This window comes from Lytechinus variegatus, chromosome 13 (genome assembly GCF_018143015.1).
Source record: "Lytechinus variegatus isolate NC3 chromosome 13, Lvar_3.0, whole genome shotgun sequence".
In the NCBI taxonomy this organism is placed as follows: domain Eukaryota; kingdom Metazoa; phylum Echinodermata; class Echinoidea; order Temnopleuroida; family Toxopneustidae; genus Lytechinus; species Lytechinus variegatus.
The window spans coordinates 31825756-31848053 of NC_054752.1; the positions used below are offsets into that span (position 1 = coordinate 31825756).

Below are 22298 nucleotides of genomic sequence, written 5' to 3' on the forward strand. Positions count from 1 at the left end.
CCTATTGTATTAAATAATGAAATCCAGTATGCTAGCATGTTAAAATTGTCAGGTTAAAGAATTCATTTTAGCTAGAGAGATAAATCATTTTGAAAGTGTTAGCAGAGACATCTCACCATTCAGAAAGGTGCCAGATTTGATGGCTTTATGAAATGAATGAAATATTTACACAAATTTGTCCCTTGGTAAAGGTCTATTATTCATGCATCACCATAATGACATGCATCTCTTCAGAGCCAGTGTTGGAGAGCTTCCAAAGATACAGCCCCCTATTGCAGTCAGTGCTCTTAGGTCAAGTTTAGTCATCGAGTATTTGGGTCAATTTGGCATTTAATCCTTTTAAACACATTTTTATAAATTTAATTGCCCCGAGAACCCCAAAATTGCAAAGTCAAGAGCGATTACCAAGGATGATGGGCTAAGGAACAGCATCATCACGAAGCTTCCGCAAGTTGAGAAGGATTTGAGACCCTCTTCCCCACTATTCGAAGCTTGGTCTCACTTGTATTTTAAGTCAACAGGAACCAAACAGAATTGCCAGAATGAAGATGTACAGTCAAATCTCATTTTAGAAACTATCTTTATAGGAGGAATGGTTCCTTGACATGTGCTCCTGCGACAGTTGCTCCGCTCTAAATTCCACACACTAATCAAATGACTAACTTCAACCCTGGATTTAACACAAATACCCTACCTTAAACCTAACATGACACCCTATTGCAACACTAACATCTTAGACGAAATAAAGCCCAGAGCCATTGTCGCAGGAGCAAACGTCCTGTCACCAGAAGGAATACCCACCTATAAAGACCATAAGTTTGGTTTCCCTTGAATAGGGAATATTAAAGAAACCTGCTTACAAAGACCACCTATATGTACTGAAAACGATAGATGTTTCACTATGTTTGAAACAGTAATACCTGATTCCTTACACAATGTACTACACGTATCACAACATATTGAAATTAAAATGTAGTCACATACTTTTCATAAAACCAAACTAAAATTTTAACTCATTTATTCTTAAAATTTATTTCTGTGTGCTGAAGCCCTGTTGGGATGGTTGTTGAAATCATTGACGATTTGCAATACTACACGGTGAAAACGTTCCTTACTTTTTTATATAACACTGTTTACTATATAACATAATTTAATTTGTAATATTCAATCTTCAAATTAATTAAGCTAGGTTGCTTTAACTCTTAAACAACGCCATTTAAAGTTCATGCAGTAAACAGTGTTTTTATTGTGTAAGAATGCATTGAGAGTACTTAATTAGAGTGCTCTTCAAATATTTAGGAATATCCAAAAGAATTCGACCAATCCTGCCTTTAGTGTGACAAGGCCAGGGCAACAGTGGAAAACTGGTAATCATCGTTTTAGAAACGTTAAATACCCTGATAGGCTGGCACCGCTCCAGCTAGATTCATGAAGCTGCTTCAAAATACTACAAAATTTTTGACAGTTTGATGAAGATGGTAAGACAGGGAATGGGGTTCTTGGTGCCCCCTAATCGATGTCAAATGAATGTCAGCCGCAACGGTCATCAAGATGAGTTGTCCTGTAAAAATTGACAGAAAATGACATGGCAGGGTAGTCTTCCCAGGTCATTTTGTATATGTCTCTACCCATCATTTAAACACTCTCTGGAACATTGCGTGCAAATATCTTGAAATAGGTGTTATGCTTATTGCTTGTTCAGACAATCAACCATCCAGGAACAATGGCTGTTTATAATCGTAACTCATGAAATCAAGTGCCAGTCTTGAATGCGCAATTTGGATTTATTGAAATCAAGTTTTGCATGATTGTCTTTATTGCTACCCTGTTATTTAATACAAATGCAGACCACTTCCATATTAAGGGTATATGTGTAGCAAACTAAAAGAAGGTAGCAAAATTTGGGATGATACATGTCTAAGGCCTATGTTTCACCTGTAATAGACTACACATTCCAGACAAGGTGGGGTGCTTTTGCAAATTTCAGATTTACCCTACCTCAATTTTCACCTGAATGAAAACATTTTACTATATATGTTTTTTCAAGGAAAATATGCCTTATATTAAAATAGGAATTTTGTTCTGTCTTTAAATTTCACCAGGTACTCTATATTTCCATTTCCAAGTGAAGTTCTTTGTAACGGACCCCAGTAAATTACTAGAGGAATACACTCGCTACCAATACGTGCTCCAACTCAAGAAAGACCTACTAGAAGGAAGGTGAGTTCATTGGCCAATCAAGATCATTGTTTCATGTGGATTTTTTTCAAAACACTAACCAGGAACCAATCAGGATTGTTCTTTTAAAATTTGAAATCTTTTGTAAAATCTTTGTGTTAGCTGCCTTGGTTTAGCTAAACTTGAAGTAATGATAATGCCTGTAGTTACATGTTAGACTATTTACAAGTGTGATGTATTCTGTTGATTCATGTACAAGACAGAAAAAGTAACGTTTTCAGTATGAAAACTATTTTGATTTCTTTATGAATTATAATTCATACAATTTGTATTAATGGTAGTTGGAACTGAGGAAGCTGAAATGCCGGGCTGAAATGAAGAGAATGTGATTTGAGTAGATTGTATCATTTCTTTATTTCAGAGAAAATTTTAGATGTTGCTCAATGATATAATTAATCAATAAATCCTGGCTGGGGGAGGAGGGGAGGGGGGGGGTTCATCCTTGCTGAAAGCTGATCTGAAAATCAATTGGAATCAGTTTTAGATCTTACAAATCTGTTTTGATTTTGAAGCCATTTCTTGAAGCTTGTAAATCAGATTTAAGGCTTGATAAAAAAAAGCAATTTTCATTGATGCAACACTCCAACAATACTAAAGTGTGATCCAATGGTTCCAACCTCTATCATTATGCCCCGTACTGGTCAGTACGAAAAAAGAAACATCAGTCATCCCTCTTGTGAGCAATTGACTTACCCGCCCAGTCACTTCATCTGCATTCAGTGCCAAAAGGTACCTATATTAACTCACTTGTGCCCCATTGAATTTAAAGCCATTTTGGCCCGAATTGACAAAGGTGGTTTTGAAAACCCACGGTTGAGTCCATGGTTTATGCAGATTTCATGTATAAATTACGCTTAATTTAGCGCGTATCGGGCGTGTGTATAAAACATGTCCAGTGCTAATGCGCGCTTTTGTCACAGTGCGCCAAATTGACGCCTGTTACCATGGTAAGATACGCTATTTTATTAATGAGTCCACTGTTTGAAGAGTGGACTCATGAATAAAAACAGTGGACTCATGAATAAAATAGCGTGGATAACCATGGTAACAGGCGTCAATTTGGCGCACTGTGACAAAAGCGCGCATCAGCATTGGACATGTTTTATACACGCGCCCGATATGCGCTAAATTAAGCGTAATTTATACAGGAAATCTGCATAAACCATAGACTCAACCGTGGGTTTTCAAAACCACCTTTGTGAATTCTGGCCTTTGCATCTCTGCAGTGTCAGAGTGACATAATATATGAGGAGTGAGGGGAGGTTTTTAGGGGGTCCTTATGTGATGTCTTACTCCTTGTACACTCATATCCTGTGTAGACGAAAAGCCTGTTTTTATTTTGGTGCAAGAAAATCCCTAAACCAATCGAGTTTGATAGGATCTGACTCGTTGACTGGAGTTTCTATAACAATGCAGAAAAGAAGAACACCTCCAATTTGAAAAACTTAATTTAAGAAAAACACCATTTTTAGTTTGAAGAAAACATGTTGGTAGATCAGTGACTGTAATAAGGAGTTCATGCATGTATGTGTTCATAGCAAGGCGCAGTCCACTATGGACACTTCAAGCAACAAGTGGGTTAAGAAACAAGGCTAGCACAAGTTGCAATTTTCTCATGGCATGCCAGACATTACAAATCTATTTCATCCATGCTAAGCTTGAAATACAGACCATTTTAGTGTCTTTTGACTTGAAAGGAAGTTTGTACTTACAGTTTTACAAGCTAGCGAGGTGCTGCTTTATCTGCAGGTAATATCAGCCATGTATAAATGAGGCGAGTTTTAAGACACTGGACAATTCATGCCTGAATGGATTGAGAGTAATAATTCATCTGAGATTAAAAAAAAATCTATTACTTTAAAAAGTTTGTACCAATCTTCATGAAAATTCTAGAATGTATGACATATTATTCAATTTGTATAGTGAATATAGCATTTGTATGTCACATAGCACGACTCATTTCAAACATTTATAGCAGAGGGGTGAGACATCATTCCGTAATTTTGGGCTTATCAGCTTATCCTCTTTCCAAATCATTTTCTCAACCATCATAGATTTAGATCAGTGAATGACTTCAAAGTCGATAAGCTCTGAATTAGGAACTGTCTCGCTTTGTGCCTCATTGCATATTTATAGAACATTAGTCTCTTTGAAAATTGTGGCAAATGAGGTTTGCCTTCATCGATTTTCCAATTTGATATTGTGCGGGTATAGACATTATTTTCATGGATATTTCTGGTGTGGACTAGTACAAATCCAAACCAAGATCCCAACAAGACTTTATTTTTAGATTTAGATATACATGGTATGATGTAGTGCGACATTTACGTGAGCAAGTTGTAGCAATCAAAAGGGGATACCATCTTTATTCATTCATTCATTTATACACATATTTTTATTCATTCATTATGTATTTATTTATTTATTCATTCATTGATATATTTCTTTGAAATGCAAGAATTTGTATTAACATTTGACCAGGAAATAGGAGGGGAATTACGCATTTAAAAAAAAAAAACGTTTCTAGCAAATATGTGAAAGTGAGTCTTGAGTATTAGTTCTGAATAGGTTCATAAGTTTACCATATCAGAACAACGCATAATTATGACTAGGAAGAGAGTTGCAACAGATTGAATGCAATATAAAGGAGAGTGAGTGGGTAGGAGTCCCATGCCTCCACAAGCCTTTTCTTGGAATATCCATATTTCATGGGATAAATCTCTCTGTCCTTATCCATGAACCCTCGTTGCGAATAGTCTTTGCCTTGAAAATGATTCTCTATTGCCTATCTGTTATGGTCTTTGCCCGACGTGGCCCCTCGTCTGAAGAGCTTTGATGCGTCAATGGTGGAAATTTGAGAAACTGGAAGGGAAATATTAAATCCTGTCCAGAATCCGATCATATTTATGATTTAGCCTTCATGCATGCATTCATGCGGGAATTCCACAGAATTACCCTCCTCGCCACATTCATGTGTATCGTCAATGTGGTTTTTCATAGAGCTGTTCATAAGTTATTCATGACTTAGGAAGACTGGCGACATGTTCTTGTTTGAAATGAGATACAGTACAGACTCCAAATTTTTCTTGTGAAGATAGTGGGAGGGAATTTCCTATCATCCTAATCAAATTTTGACAAATTATTATCTTATTGCACTCAGTGCTGTAAACATTCTAATTTACAAAGATCAGATTTCTCCCTCAGCTGACGGGAATTTAATTGAATCTGGGCCCTGTTGCATAAAAGTTTCTATCATAGTAACTTCACCATCCAGTGGTAACTAGTACCGTATTTACACAGTGACACGGCTCGGGGGTTCGACACGCGAGCCGTGCTCAACACGGCAATTTTATGCTGTGTAAACGCGATCAGTGTGATCCGCGATTTTTTGATCCGCCAAAATCGTAGGTTTCAATCCGCGACTCGGCAATTTTTTCGTGTGTAAACAGAAAGCCGTGTCGAACTCTCTTGACCAGGTCACTGCGCGCGCTTTCACTTTTGGCATTGTTGTTGTTCGCATGGACAAGATTCGATTCCGGCGGTGAATTTCCCGCGTTTAATTTGCGACGTCATAATTCTTCTTCCGTTCGAGATCCGCGAGCCGTGTTGAACTCGCCTTTTTATATGTACGTATAAACGCGATCTCTGATCCCTTCTTCGCAGTGTTCAACCCGGCTCGCAGATTCAACACCCGAGCCGAGTCAATGTGTAAACATGGTATAGATGTGCCATGGTAACGCTGATCAACAGCCAGTTAGAATCAATGATTCAATGCAAGTCCCCATTGGGTGGCCATTGGGTCCCAGATTTGGCACCCAAGAAGAGGTTACTTGTCATCAAGTCATTCAAGTTTGCGCATAACTTATAAAGGAGAACTTTATGAAACACAGCTCTGGGCAAATTGGCTGAAGGGATACATATAAAATTATGTACGTATGTATGTGTGTGTGCAGGACACAGGAGAAAGTTACAGCAACATCAACTTCAAAGTTCTTGAAGTTCTGAACCTACAAACAAGAGTTATGATTCTTAGGGGGAAAGGATGTACTCTCTTGTCTCATATTAACACTTCTCATAATTCACTTACACACTGTCACTTCAAATATCCCATGACCTTGAAGAAATCCCTGCAAAAGTTCACAAAGTAGGCCTACCTACTAAAATTGCAGATATTTTCTTTTGGGATATTGTAAGTGCTTTGCATTCCCATTGCCAAACTACCCGATTCTTTCTGATCTTCTTAGTATTCCAGATCAGAAAGTATAAACCGGGGAGCATTTCATAAACTGATTTTCACTGACTATTGTTAAAAGCTACTGAAATCCTGCCATCTGATTGGCTCAGAGCAAATTTGTTGAAACATTCTGTTTGCATATTTCAAGAGTGGGCTGGTGTGAAAACTTCACATTAAGACGAGATGATATTCCTTATCTCAGTTATCCACCGATCCGGTCAAGATCATCTTCTTTGGATTAAAACCCTTATCTCGGATAGTTGACCAGCCGACCAAGAGCTTGGCTGACCAGTTCAATCAAGCACTGACCGCTCGCTCGGCTCGGTCAGCGATTGATCCAGGGCTGTGGTCGGACAGCATCTTATTACGTCTTATGCATGTTCATTAATTATGTTTGACCGTAGAGGCCAAATACAACACACAAGTGCATGTACGTGTACTACAGGTTTTAAGTAGATTTTGTAAGAAAATCTCTTCTGTTTCCTTGTTACCATATAACTTAGAATTTTAATTTAAAAGTCTGTAATATCAGTGAAAAGCCATGGTTTGATTTCATTTGGTGTTTTAGGAGTGTGCTCTGTGTATATTTTCTCTCACGGAATTGTGAAATCGATGCATTTTTATTGTTTTCAAGACATGCCAAAGAGTAAATGGATAACAAACGATGGTGTTACTCAGGATTCACAATGAATCAAAGAATAATAATTATGTAAGACTTAGCGACATTGTAAGCATGTAATCTATAGAAGGAGATTATGGCACGAAAGCACGCACGGAACTCTCGAGAATATACTCCTCTTCTCTTCGCGTGGTTATGAGAATAGAATTAATACACGATTGTATGCATACCCCCTTGTCATATTTCCACATTTGATACATGGGAATCAATATCGCGTTATGCCTCTTTAGAATTCAAGGGGCTGATAATTGGGTCATCCCCATTGTGGGGAATATATTCATATATTCACTGCGATTCCGCGGGGGTTCTCTCCCTTCAGGTTTAGTAACACGTCTTTGGTTTGTACAGGGTGGACCATAAAAAGGAAAAACATATTAATGATTTGAATTCAAGAATTGAAAAGGCTTGTGAAAGAGTCTTCTCCATTGTGGGGAATATATTCATATATTCACTGTGATTCTGCGGGGGTTCTCTCCTTTCAGGTTTAGTAACATGTCTTTGAATTTGTTCAGGGTGGACCATAAAAAGTAAAAACATATTAATTTGAATTCAAGAATTGAAAAGGCTTGTGAAAGAGTCTTCTCCATTGTGGGGAATATATTCATATATTCACTGTGATTCTGCGGGGGTTCTCTCCTTTCAGGTTTAGTAACACGTCTTTGAATTTGTTCAGGGTGGACCATAAAAAGAAAACCATATTAATGATTTGAATTCAAGAATTGAAAAGGCTTGTGAAAGAGTCATCTCCACTGTGGGGAATTTTTTCTGACATGAACTGTGGTTCTGCTCAGCTCTCTCCTATCACATTTGATGATATAACATCATGTTAAGGGTTGACCATGAAAAGGACAATCATAAATGATTTGAATTTGAGAATTGACAAGGCTTGTAAAAGGGTCTTTTTCATTGTGCGGAATAGTTCTGCGATTCAAAGGGGCTCTCAGTGACATTTAGTCACTCCAGGGGCCTGTCTTACAAAGAGTTGCAATTGATCCGATCAATCACAACTATGGAAAGCCAGCAAAGTCAACATTTAAACTGCATGTTTGTTCAAAAGATTTTCTAGATATGAATGTATATCCATCAATTCATGGATTTCTTGACAATTTGGTGTGTTCTCCTTTGTTTACAAAGGACATTTTGCAAATTTCATGCAGAAAAAATATGGCACTGATAGATTTCCATAGAGTTACGATTGATAGGATCAATCATAACTCTTTGTAAGACGTGGCCCTGGATTTGTGAAACACTTTCCTTCTGAGCAAATATTAGCAACCATTACTTGATACTTGATGAGATAATTCCTCTTGCAGCTCCAAGAAGCTAAACTGGAATGAATTAAGCACATTGTGGAAAAGATCAATTGAAGGAATTGTCTCTGAGGCTGAAAACATTCCACTTTTTCACTTTAAAGGGGAGTTTTGAAAAATTATTTCAAGCCTTTCAACACGGTTTGATTCCTTTGCACACCATTGTCTTCAACCACAACCCACAGAAATAGCTGAACTTGACCTTGATTTGCAACCCTGTCAAGAATATTTCTGATATAACATTGGTAGTGATTCATCTTAATTCAATTAATCTTTAATTACCCCCTCTCTAATCCCTCCATGAACAATCTAAGAGGGCTGAGGATGGCACAGCTTGGGATCAAAAGGAGTGTCTTTCCTGTCACCCCTGTCCTATTTAATTCTTGTTAGTGAATCAGGACTTTGTATCACACTGCTTAGCGGTTGATCGTGGGGCTAATTTCTACGATTGATTGAATTGATTATTGCCTATCATCAGTTATAAAAATCAGCCTTATGATCAAATTGTGGTTTGTGTAATCTGGCCCAGGGTTAAATTTCTGTCATGTGCATCTTGAATTTTCCTTCTCTCTAAATAATGTTTTTTATAATGAAATGTTTTTACATTGCTAAGGTATGATAATATCAAGTTCAGTATATTTCCCCGGCCAAATCGCCCCCCCCCCCCCTTCCCCATTGAATTTATACACAAAAGTTCACATCATATATGGTATATCCTGATGATGACAAAAGGTGGGATATATTCTAACCTTGCTTGTAGATTTTGGGGCTCTAAAACCCTAAATTTTCATTGTTTTTTATGTAACCCCCCCCCATGAAGAAAGAAGAAAAAATCCTTGCATTACTCAGAGTTTCTAACATTGATTGCGAAATTGCAGCCTCAGAGCTTCGCAACTGAATCTCATTGCAACTAATCAAGATTTTGCTCATTATCTTTAAATATTCTTATCACTTTTTGCTTCAGCGCATTAGCAGTTTAGAGAGAAATTCCAGTAGTTGCCGTAAACACTGATTTCATGAGAAAGTCTGTAAAACAAGGCTTAATTGTCAGTATATCATCGAGGATCTAGATCTGGTACAGTTACATTAACTGAACTTTGTGAATCTTGAAATCTACGCTGAAAAATGTTCACACCGAAGATCCCCAACACAGATAAGCGCACGTGGGACAATGTATAATTATTGCTTAGAGCGTCGGGCCCGACGCTCTACCCGAATCCTGTGCTTATTTGCTGATTTCTCAGCAATTACACAATTTCTTCCAGAATCCTTTGGCACATGCGTTTTATTTATACGAACAGACACTTTGGTGGTCATTTCGTTGGATTCTGTACGAACTATTGTAACCAAAACTAGCATATTACCTTTAAATGTCCCTTATACATGTATTTCATCTCACTGAGTTGTAGAGAAATACAGATAGCTTTATATGTGTATGTAGAATGTAATTATAGACTAAACCACCGTGGAATAAAAAAGATGTTCACGAAGTACATTGATTGGAAGAGGTGAAAAGTGCAAGTTGTTTCTTGGAATCTTTTGACCGTTATGTGGTTGTCCCAACGGGCCAGTCCCTCTTGCGAAAGTGGTCCGTGACTTGTGTCTGTCCTTTTCAAAGTATGTGCGGAGTTCGGTGTAAATTGGTTGGTCGTTAAGCTAACAGGGCACTTCAGTTTTCAATTGTCCTGAAATCTTGATATTGAATGGCGGATGAATTGCCCTCGAGTTGCAGCAGTCTCGTGCTGGTTGAGATAGGTGTTCATTCACACTACCAATTTTGATTGTTTAATTGTCTTTCAATTCAGTTGTAGGTGTGACAGTATGATAAGTTTGTGATGAGTCTTGTTTCACAACTCCACAAGGTGATCCATATGAGACCGAATCAATATGATGGTGTCCTTTTGTGAGACCATTAAGAATCATGGTTTACAAAGTCTTTTGCAGGCCGTGACAGACCGCCTTGCCCAGGGCAAGTGAAAATGACGTGCGGGCAAGCCTTTCTCAGTCAATTGCCCGATCGGGCAAGAGATGACCAAAAAAATTGTAGAAGCATGGACTTTTGATGAAAAAATTTATTGAATTCAGTCTTTCAATTACATGAAACTTGTGAACTTGAAAAGTTTTAAAAGATGTGTTTTTTCAAATTATGATTCTGTAAAATCATGTTCAGGTAAAACTTACTTGAATGCAAGAGACATTTCAGTCATAATATCATTGACATCGCCTGGCTTACTTTTGTTCTACATTGTGCATACACTCCTGTATCAAACTACACAGTATGATGCAGCTTAAGATAAGTAACACTCAGCATTGATGAAAAATCAGATGAATGCTTCCCTGCAGTTCCATGTTTAGTGTTGCAGCTGTGTTTGATATGATTTGATAAAAAGTCATCTGAACACACCCTTGGCGTTGTGAACGTGCTTTGGGGTCCGAAGAGTACGGCTGGGGTCCCTGGTATGCTCTGCACGACATGCAGAAGATGGGGGAAGAGGGAACATGGGAGCTATCTCTGCAAATATTCACACTCTTGTAATGAATTTTTCAGGTCCCCTCTAGGGATAATGGGAGATATATGGAAGGAGGAATGGGAGGTAGGGGAGGGTGTGAGGGCGGGAACGAGATGGAATCAGAGGGAGAAGGGAGGGATGAAATGGATTGGGAAGAGAAAGAGGGGGTGATGGTATAGGGACAGCAGGGGTGGGGTGAAGGTTCACACTCTTGTAATGAATATTTAGTTCTCCTCCAGGGAGTATGAGAGATATATGGAAGGAGGGTTGGTAGGTGTACGAAGGAATTGTGTGAGGGAGGTAGAGAGATGGAATCGGGAGAGAGAAGAGAAGGAGGGAGGGGGACGAGAAAGAGGGGGGGGGGGATATGGTATAGGCCAGGGGACCGGAGGGGGTGGGGATGGAGATTCACACTCTTGTCATGAATTTTTCAGGTCCCCTCTAGGGAGTATGGGAGGTATGGAGGGAGAGCTGGGAGGTAGGGGAGGGTGTGAGGTGAGATGGAATGGGAGGTAGAAAGGAGATGGATGGGGGTTGTGGAGGAGGGGGAGAGGAATGGATGGGTAAGAATAGGGAGGGGATGGAAGGAGATTCACACACAAATTTTCTACTTATCTTCCAGGGAGAGAGAGGGAGGGGGAGGAGAAAAATAAATTGGATAATAGGCCGGTCCGTAAAATAATGATAACTTTGAATTGATGTAGTTTTTCTTTTTAATTTCTGATTATGCAGTGTGTTTAGAATCTATCATGTCAGTAAATTTCCCTGGTTTTCCTGTAATAAGGAAATAGTTTGGTTTAACGTGGTGATATCTAATCTACCGCAACGTCCATTAACAGTTTCTTTTGCTATTTTTATCAAGCTACTAATATCAAGTCAATAAACCTGCGAATAGGGAGTATGGTCACCGTAAATCCAACGAGTTGAATCCTTGGTAAGATGGGCAACATGTAGGTTTGGAAAAATCCTGTGCATTGAGTATGTGACCACGGGAGTTCATTTCAAGTTCATGATCAATACATTGGTGTAGATTTCAATCGGAAAATGCAGTGGTTCACTAGAATATAGATGTTGTTGTGCATGCTTTCTTGAGGTTTACCCAATATTGCAACATTGTAAATAAGTGATAAAAGGCAACATTTCCATGACAATAATTTTGGTTTGATATGAATAGAAAAATTAACCACAAAATTGCTAAGGTTTGATGAAAATCTGTAAAGAAACAACTTAGTAAACAGGAATTTTCAAAAAAAATATTAATTTGTGAGGTCATAATATGTCAGAAGTGTCCCATACATGTACACGTATGTCATCTGATGTGAATTTCACAAATTTCTACATGTATATTTAATATAATGGTTCTTGATAAGATCTATTCTTTAAATTTACATGTATGGTGGAGCTGCTCGCACGTGACCTCATAAATTGATACTTTTAGTATCCAAAACTTGATTATTCTTTGATGTTTACTACTTTATTAATGTGTTCCTCTTATCTTTCTGCTTGCATTAAAAAAAAAACAACTTTACATCATAATGAACTTTCCCTTTAATATCACTTTCCATGCAACTGGTAGAAATAAGAGCTGCAGATCTACTCTCAATTGATTGACTTGTTGGGTTGTATTGTAAACCGACTCCTTTGTGCTGGAGAAGAGTTTGACATTTGGGGATGGATGGAGGGGTTCCCATGGCGACGGTGATATGATCACTAATGATGCCATCCCAGTAAGAGCCTGGAGGTTTCTTCTTGGTTTGTACATGTATAGTGGATCATTTCAATCGGTCATACAAGATCTGCTTGTCATGGATGGGACCTATCAGCAGAATAAAGCAGTTTGAAGGCCTCTACAAAGCAAATTATGAGATTATGCATTGATTTGATGTTATACACCGTTCTCATTATACTGTCTAAAACTAGTTTACTGGAAACCGGTTCAAGAAACCAGTTTGGAAGATCGCTTTGCTAGCGTTCCCATTTGATCAACCGAAAGTGGTTTTCAAAACCACTTCACGTAAAGTGGCCTTGTTGCTATGGGAACGCTCTCGGTGGGGATGATATGTTTTGCGCGAAATTCGAAACCGCAGCGTAGACATTCTACACATAGTGTGTGGAGTAGCATGCTCAAAATGTGTGAAGATCGTTTCCCACAGAATGGTTGTGTCTTCTTTTATGCTAAAACCAGTTTAACGAGGCAAAGCAATCTTGAAAAACATATCACACTGTATAGACTATTTATAGGCCTACATTTATATGTCTTTTTTATAGACATTGCACAAAACTTATTTACAAATCAAGCGTACATCTCAAAGGCAAGCATCCTGGGGTGCTGCAAGAAAGTGAAATTGCAATTGAACATAAATAAAAAAAATATAGATTTGAATTTGATAAAAAAAAAAAAAATGTGTGCTTGATGTTATGGATTTATGCTTGATGTTGGAATTAAATGTAAGCTTCTAGTGCCCCATTTACCGCCCTTTCACAAAGTAAAAAAATCGTAATTTGAATGATGGTTCCAGTGAAAAATAAGGCTAATGACAAATATTTAGCACGTGTGAAACCAAACTAGAACAAGATTTGAATCATGAACGCTAATCCTAGTCACGATTACTATAGTAATCATCATTACTATGATGATTCAAGATTCACATGTGAAAAAGCCCTTTGTCTGTTTGAGGGAATCACTTCTGATTCATAGTAGGGAAACAAATTATTGTATCGTGTACTATACAATGTACTTTTATACTTGATATCACTCGTAAGTAACTGAAGATACATGTGTAAATGAAAAGTTCTTTAAAAGCCAATATTTTCACACAGGACCGCATGGACAGATTAAAAAAAAATGTTTACTTTACATGAATAAATATGCGCATTGTTATGATGTATACAATGTATTAAGAAATATTCCTTCCACTTCACAAGGAAGTTTACGGTGTGACCAGGGGGGTGTTTCACAAAGATTTAAGTATGACTTAGGTCGCACTTAAATGTCGACGCGTACATGATATGCAACGCGCAATCTTATTGATCAATACGCAGTAGTGCGCGTCCTCTTGGCATGATCTGACCAATGCTGTCATGCCTTTTATACTGCGCGCAACTAGGCATTTAAGTGCGACTCTAAGTCATACTTAAATCTTTGTGAAACACCCCCCTGAATACATGGAGACCTACAGATAGCTATCTATTATTTGAATCATCTGTTCTTTTGTGGTACATGTATATACCCCTCCTTAGAATCCTATATATCTTCCTGATAAATTAAAACCACAGAACTTTTCTTTTTCCTAAATACATCCTTTATCTATACCATGGTAAAACCACAACCATTCTGGAAATCCACCCTATACCACAAGTATTTTTATGGGTAAGCTGAGCATACCAATTCGATGGACACTTGTCATTTCTCAATACTATTACATGTAGTCTATTCATCATGCACCTACATGTATTCAGGACTATGACAATAATGTGTTCATTGATATGAATTAGAGAGCACACCTTATCCAAAGATGAGATTTAATGTAAATAATAAGAAAAATGTGACTCTTGTAATTCAGAGGAAGATGTACAGTCTCGGTGTGTATACAGAAAGAAGTGTAAAATAACTTTTTTGTTAGAATTTGCTAAAATAAATTTCCCCCAAATGATACTGTTCAATAAATGGCCCGCACATGTATCTAGAAATATGTTTATTTAGCATTTGTGCGATATAGGCCTGTGAAATTCCCCATTAATCAAAAGTAGATCATTCAATGTGATGATGTTTTCTAATACAGTAAAAGAGTGAAACTATAAATTCCTTGTTGGAAACTAGTGACATGTAAGGGTGTTACAGTTTTCAATGTCGATCATGATTGAAAAAACTCAATTAGAAAACACCAAACACAAACGCAATCAATGGTGCACTGTTTAGTGTCAAAAATAAAGGGTTTACATGTTGCTCGTCTTTAAATTTCCCGCTTTCGTTAGCGCAGCTTTAGTGCACATGACCCATCGCAAGAAATGTTTGTTCCTGCACCTGTTTGTATCTACTGTGAGAGTAAATTTGAAGACATTTATAAAAAAAAATTGTGTTCAATGTCGCAATCGCGATGTTCAAGGTTGTAAAATTTGAGCTGATCGCGTTTTATACAAACGCATCTTTTTCGACAGCTAAATTTTCTTCCAAATCATGATTTCATGAAAGACGTTAACTTTTACGACTGGGAATAGAGGACATTGAACATACCGTTTTTTCTCATTGATTATATCAACATTTTGTAATCATGTTTTCAATCATGATCCATGTTGCCGTTTATATTTGGAAACCGACATTGAATGTTCACCCTGAGCAAAGTTAATCATTTGCAAAAATACAGAATGATGGGGTCTGATAGTGAAGACTACTCAAAAAATGAAATTGAAAGAGATAATGGATTAGGGTACATTACAAATCTTGTGGCTTGTATTTCCTTGTGATATCAGTTGCGCAACTTGACTTATTTCAATGCATGGTTTTAAAGATACAAGTCTAACATAGTTTCTGTCAGCATGCACTCTTAATCATTATTTTTTTTAGAAAGTCTGTCAAATCTTTGCGCAAGGTGAAAACTGGATACTTAAAATTCCCCACACAGATATGCATACTGGGCATGTGGAATAGCAGACCTGCTAACTACTCCTTTCTTCTAGGAGTTACCCCGTTTTTAAACATTTTTTATCAAGAAGATTAAAAAATATGGCCTAGCGTCCTTTGGCAAGGCGTCAATCTACAATTTGCCACTCTGCACCCAGGTGTTAAATGGGTACCTGGTAGGATGCGAAAGCCTATGCAGTATGCCTAGCAACTGAGTCTTGGAACTCTTGTTGGAATGCTCCCCAGGGAGTGGAGAAGGTGCATACATTGTATGGGGGCATGCAAGGATCCGATAACTGGGGTAATAATATATCTGTAAAGCGCTAAGAGACGTCGTTCTGATGTGTTAAGCGCTGTATAAATGCAGAATTTTATTATATCAGCCCATATATGTATGTGTTTTGTGGGGGTATAGGTGTGTGCAAATATTATTAAAGGGTAATATAGTTTTTCAAAATTTGATGTGGACTTGGCTTCAAACTCTAATTTTTATTGAGTTAAATTGCGAAATATTATCAATGTCTATTTAATTGAGGGCATTTGGGGTAACTGGTGTGAATGTAGGTGGTTTCAAACCGCCTCGATCACAAGAATCCCCGTTAAATTACGAGAACTTTTTAAGGCTAAAAAATACCCGTTAATTATTCCTGCATTCACACCGCCCCGAAACACATCCTTCGGGATAAGTTCCCGAAGTTACGAGCATGCGCAGTGTGGTCTGATAAGCAGGCAAGGCGGGAGATTCAAAATCACTAGCCCAGCAGCCACCCACGCCGCCGCGCCCAACGACATGCTGGGATAAAAGTTCCCGTAATTTGCTTTCACATCGCCAAAATACCTGCGACCTTGGAAAAATCCCCACGAAAGTTCTCGTAATTTCGCCAAGTACCTACTATTTAGCGGGTATTTTCTTTCGGGGAAATTACGCGTAGTTTGCTTTCACATTACCAAAATACCTGGTATTTTCTGATCGGGGTAAATTTCCCGATCAGAGAATACCTGGAACTGGCGAACTTCGAGGCGGTCTGAAACCGCCTAATGTTTCAGTACCCTCATCTCTAATCTACTCCAGCTCGTTTAGGAAGCTTTATCTTCCTCTCAAAGGAAGCAATCTGAACCAAAAAGTGGAGCAGAGATTCGCTAGATGAGATAAGCTTTCAGAAAAGGATACCACCATGGGATTCATAGACCTTGGAAATGGGAGGAACATTCGCTATAAAGGATTGTTATCACTTGTTATAAGCTACTGAAATCCTTGCGTTTCATTGGCTCGTTCCATTATATTAGATAAACTTTCAGCATGTGATCCTACTGTGGGATTCGTACACCATTCACTAAGCATTGTTATCACTTGTTAAAAGCTACTGAAATCCTTGCATTTCATTAGTTTGTTCCATTAGATGAGATAAACTTTCAGCATGTGATCCTACCGTGGGATTCGTACACCATAGACAAGGGGGAACGTTGACTAAGCATTATCATCACTTGTTGAAAGCTACTGAAATTCCAAGTATCATTGGTTTGTTCCATTAGATGAGATAAACTTTCAGCATGTGATCCTACCGTGGGATTCATAGACCTTGGAAATGGGAGGAACATTCGCTATAAAGGATTGTTATCACTTGTTAAAAGCTACTGAAATCCTTGCATTTCATTAGTTTGTTCCATTAGAAGAGATAAACTTTCAGCATGTGATCCTACCGTGGGATTCGTACACCATAGACAAGGGGGAATGTTGACTAAGCATTATTATCACTTGTTAAAAGCTACTGAAATCCCTGTGTCCCATTGGTTCGCTCCATCAGATGAGATAAACTTTCGGCATGTGATCCTAGTGTGGGATCCGTATACAGATGGGGACGTTCACAGAGCATTGTTGCACTTGTCAGCAATTTACTGAAACTCTTGCATCTGATTTGTTGAAAAACATGTACAAGATGCTTTGGTAAATTTGGTAAAAGTAATCTTACAGGATAGTTTGAATGTTCTTACTTCTGGAATTTTTTAAAGCAATTTGATCTTATTTCTTGGCTCTCATGGTTGTCAGGTATGTGTTATACCCATGGACCATGGTTTACATTAGATTATCCCTTCAGTCATGACAGTTACAATAAAGTTTGTTAATCTTGCCAAGTTTTACTGCGCACACAAAGAAGAAAGCTGTGGCCTCTAACCAGACCTCATGTTCTTTAAAGACCAACCCACGCTGCAATCTCATGAAAAAAAAAGTGTTTATAATTCAAAATAGCATTGAATTTAAAGCCTATTTAAAAGCTTTTGTAAAACTGGTATGGTGTAGACGAATTGAAATAAAAACATGTTTTAGTGGATATATTATGCAATTTTATTTGACTATTTATTTAGGTTGGGAACCAATACCCTTTTGATAAACCTATCCTCCAATTAGCCGCCTAAGAGTAATGCGGATAATTCAATAAAAATTGCGTTCAAACTACGAAAATAAGCCGCATTATTTTTACGAGCGCCCGTCCTGAAAAAGGCGGATAATCGCCATGACAACTGGACACGCCCCCTCCGATGCGGTTGTGTTGGAAAAGGGTGACCGCACCATGCCAATTATCCGCATTATTTGGAAATGCGTTCATAAACTCAAAATCTCATCCCGATGCAGCTATTATGCAGATAATAGCAGCATCAGAGTAATGCGGATAACTCTTGTCCTCCAATTTTACGACCAAATTATGCTGCTATTAGCCGCATAATTCATAGTAATTGGGTTTATGAAAGGGGTACAAAAGGGAAATATTTTTTTTAATATAATAATGTCTGCTATAATTTTATCTGTGATTTTGCTGGACTACTCTATAATTTTGTGTACTACTACTACTACTTGATGCTTATATTCATGTCATTATTTGTATCTTGTATTTTTTAATGCTATGTGATTGTTCTTTTTAATGAAGCGAGTAAAGATTGTTATATTATTATTATTATCATTATTATTATTAAAAACCACTTTTCTAGAGCTATGTGAGAGCTGCACAAGGAACTATCTCAAGCATGAAAAGTAACATTAATTTGCAGAGCTACTTTTGCACAAACATCTTAAAAAATCAACAAGCAACACAAATAAGTCAAGACCTGAGAAATTCATGCCCAAAATCAAATAGTAATTACACTGAATAGCATTTATTGGGATTTCTTGTCCTTCATCATTGAGTTCTATCAGAGATTAACCTTCTGAGTTATATACACTGAAAGCCTAAAGAAATTTAGGAAGGTTAAACTCTATTTACCATCCATGATAATAGTCGGTCCATACCCTGTTCATACTACACATACTTAATCTGGACCAAATCTGGATAACCCTTATAATGAGTGCATGCTCCTAACATCTTATAAGATTTATGCAAAGACAAATCAATTGAGAAATAGGCTTTAAAAGCCTGTTTTGAGGCTGATGGCTGGGACTCTAAAGACACATCATTGCCCTTACAGCTAGCCAATCACTACATGTAGGGTGTTTTCACATTAAATACCACAAACTTATAATTTTCATGTCATTCATCGAATGTGCACAACTATACCATTTGGTCATTCAACAACTTCAACATAGGCTGAATTATATTATTTGATACTAATTTCATATTTAAGTAATATCTGAACAGTGATATCTGAACAAAAGTCAAATTTAACAAAAAACTTTTTTTATCTTCTTCCAAATTTCAGGTTGACCTGTTCATTCGATATTGGCACATTACTAGCATCATACCTTGTACAAGGTAAGTCATTATTTGAATTTCTCATTTTTATTGATAGTTTTTATAATTAATTTATTTGTTTATTTATTTGTGTATTTATTTATTTATTTACTTATTTATTTATTCAATTGTTAGTTTATTTGTCTAATTCTGTCCTGTCAGTAAATAATATATTTGATAATAATCTTTTGTGTATTCTGTCACAAGGTCATTGAGCAGCCAAGGTCCTGTTTCAAAACATGTGTAATCAATGACAAGTCACAAAGTTCTGTAATAAGCTCCTAATGTGGTAATATGATTGGCTGGGAGCAACAATACAATAGAAGTGTATCATTTGTCATTGATTAACATGTATTACAAGACATGGCCTTGATCATTCTCCCCAAAGAAAAATTGTAAAGAAGTCTTCCTTACATATTTTTAAAGAATGAGATTCTAATCTCATCAAGGACATTTTTAACAGTGTCAAACTGGCATTATACCTGTATTCTAACAATAGAGTTCAGTGATGTTCTTCCCTTGAGATACAAATACAATAATAGAGCATATAGTGGTTTAATTCTGTAAGCTCCAAACAACCAGTAGTCCATTGAAAAAAAATGTGCATAAAAGTTATTTATATTATGTAGCAGTAAGAAATATCACTTATTTCATTACAAATTAATTCAGGGAGTGTAGAAAAGACCACCTGGTTTATGGTTTATGAAGAAAAAATTCAATCTGTAAAGAACAAACAATTGAACCGGAAATTAGACATATTTTGTCTATATTAAATCACACTTTGAATTGTACTTTATCAAAATAAATGATGAACCTGAATGAAACATCAAACCATGTCTCTTTGTGTGATTATTGACTTTTGCCAGCTCTATCTTAACTTGCAAAAGAACCATAAAATTATCAGTAGTAATCATAATTATCTTCAAGAAATATCTGCATTATTTTCCTAGCAAATATTCAAGAAAAACTAGCTACACCAGTAATCCTTTTGATGTTTGTACTGGAAAATAAATATCCAGGAAAATACAATAAATTCAACTTGAATTTAAGTATAAAAATTTCACTTGACAAATTGTAAATCCTACTCAAAACAACTCTTTAAAAGTTTGCTTAAATTCCTTTGACTAACCACATTAAATTGCTTTGGTCTAGTTTGATTCATAATACACTCAGTTATTTCATAAATCTGAAATGCTTGTATAATATCTCTGTCAATAATATTCCATAGATATATAAGCTTTCATAACCCTGGACATTGCTACTCATTGCTTTATATAACAATGCAAATTTAGTGTGCTAACTTCAGTTTTGGTTTCATGTCCCAAATATACGTAGCTTAATTACATAGGCCTATCCCTCTTTCTATGCAAAGAAACTGTTATTTCTTGAATAATTATCATCAAAATAATTTCTCCTCAACTCAATTATTTCTTTCCGTTCTCCTTGTCCTTGACAAGTATAACACAATGAATTTTATACCTTTTTTTCATACAAGTCTTGTCGCGTTCTGTTATCTATACAGCGACCTCACAATATGCAAAATTTATGCAAATGAACATTTAACCACGTGAAGCTGAAGGTTTTCTTCACTTTCATTTTTACATTTTAGATAATTGGTTCAGAAAACCTTTTAAAACAATATCTAAGCACACTTACTTCTTTGGCAGGAACTACGAACTTTGTTTACACAATATTATTTGGACAAGCTTCATCCTAGCCGGAATCTGCTACTTTTAGGAGAAATTTCAGGCCCTCGGTCGAAACTTGTTGCTCGATGTTTTATGACATGTTTCGAAGCTGAAATTTTAGGCCGAAACCGATTTTTACCTATGAACATATATTATGGTATCTGCAACAAATAAATAGTTTCGATCATCGAAACATCCTCCCGCCCCACCGGATGAGGAGACTTTTTGAAAACTTGAAATTTCTCAAACAAATATCTATCACATGACATGTAAATGAATAAATACATGTATATCATATCAATAATTTTCAATGAATTGAGCTCAAATGAACGTTCAGTCTCAAAGTCTTTAATTTAGTCACTATAACCTTCTGTCGGGTAGATGACCGCTAGTTTTGTAATGGGTCTACGATACTCTCCGGAAACAGTTTTTAGCTTCACATTTCGAACTTTACCATCAGGTCCCGGATAAACCTGAATGATTCTTGCTATAGTCCACTTTCCACGGATTGCATTGCTCTCTGCAGTCATTACAACGTCACCAACTCTAACGTTCCTTCGATCTGTGTTCCACTTTCTACATGGTACTAACAGTGGTAGGACGTTTTGAGACCACTGCTTCCAAAAAGAATCCACTATTTGCTGGACAAATTCTACGCGATCGCGAGGATTCTTGGTTTGCTTAAATGGACCCTGTGGGACATTTCTAGAAGACCTGCCTAACAACATATCATTTGGACACAAATAATTTCCATCATCTGGGTCATTGCATTTCCGTCCTATCGGTCTCTCATTCATAAGGTTAGCTACTTCAAGAAAGCATGTATACAACTCAAATGGTGTGAGCACTTGCTCACCAATTGCTTTCTTGATTGATATTTTGGCACTTTTAACAAGAGATTCAGCGCACCCATTTTGGTGGGGTGCATTAGGGGTGATGAACTTCCACTGTATCCCCTTATCTGCACAGAAATCTTTGAGCTCATCTTCACTCCATCCCGATATCATCTCGCGAAGTTCGCGTTGAGCTCCCACAAATTGCGTTCCATTGTCGCTAAGGATCTGAGCTGGTCGTCCCCTCACTGATAAGAATCTCCTTAGGACTTGGAGAAATTCCATTGTTGAACAGTCAGTTGCCATTTCCAGATGAACGGCACGCGTATTTAGACATGTAAAGATTACACCATAATGCTTGGCCCTCTTATTACGACCAACCTTTACTTGAAAGGGGCCAAAATAGTCACAGGAGGTGTAATGAAATGGTGGAGTGTGAGGTGCGACACGATTACTAGGTAAA

General features: G+C 37.2%; 1 protein-coding gene across 2 annotated transcripts in view; it reads left to right on the top strand.

Moving 5' to 3' along the window:
- LOC121426201 (tyrosine-protein phosphatase non-receptor type 4-like) overlaps positions 1-22298 on the top strand; it is a 118666-nt gene that overhangs the window by 40510 nt on the left and 55858 nt on the right. For both annotated transcript variants that reach the window (XM_041622412.1, XM_041622413.1), the window contains exons 4-5: positions 2103-2220; positions 19283-19335. In XM_041622412.1, coding sequence (XP_041478346.1) covers positions 2103-2220; positions 19283-19335 — 171 coding nt within the window. The remainder of the gene's footprint in view (positions 1-2102; positions 2221-19282; positions 19336-22298) is intronic.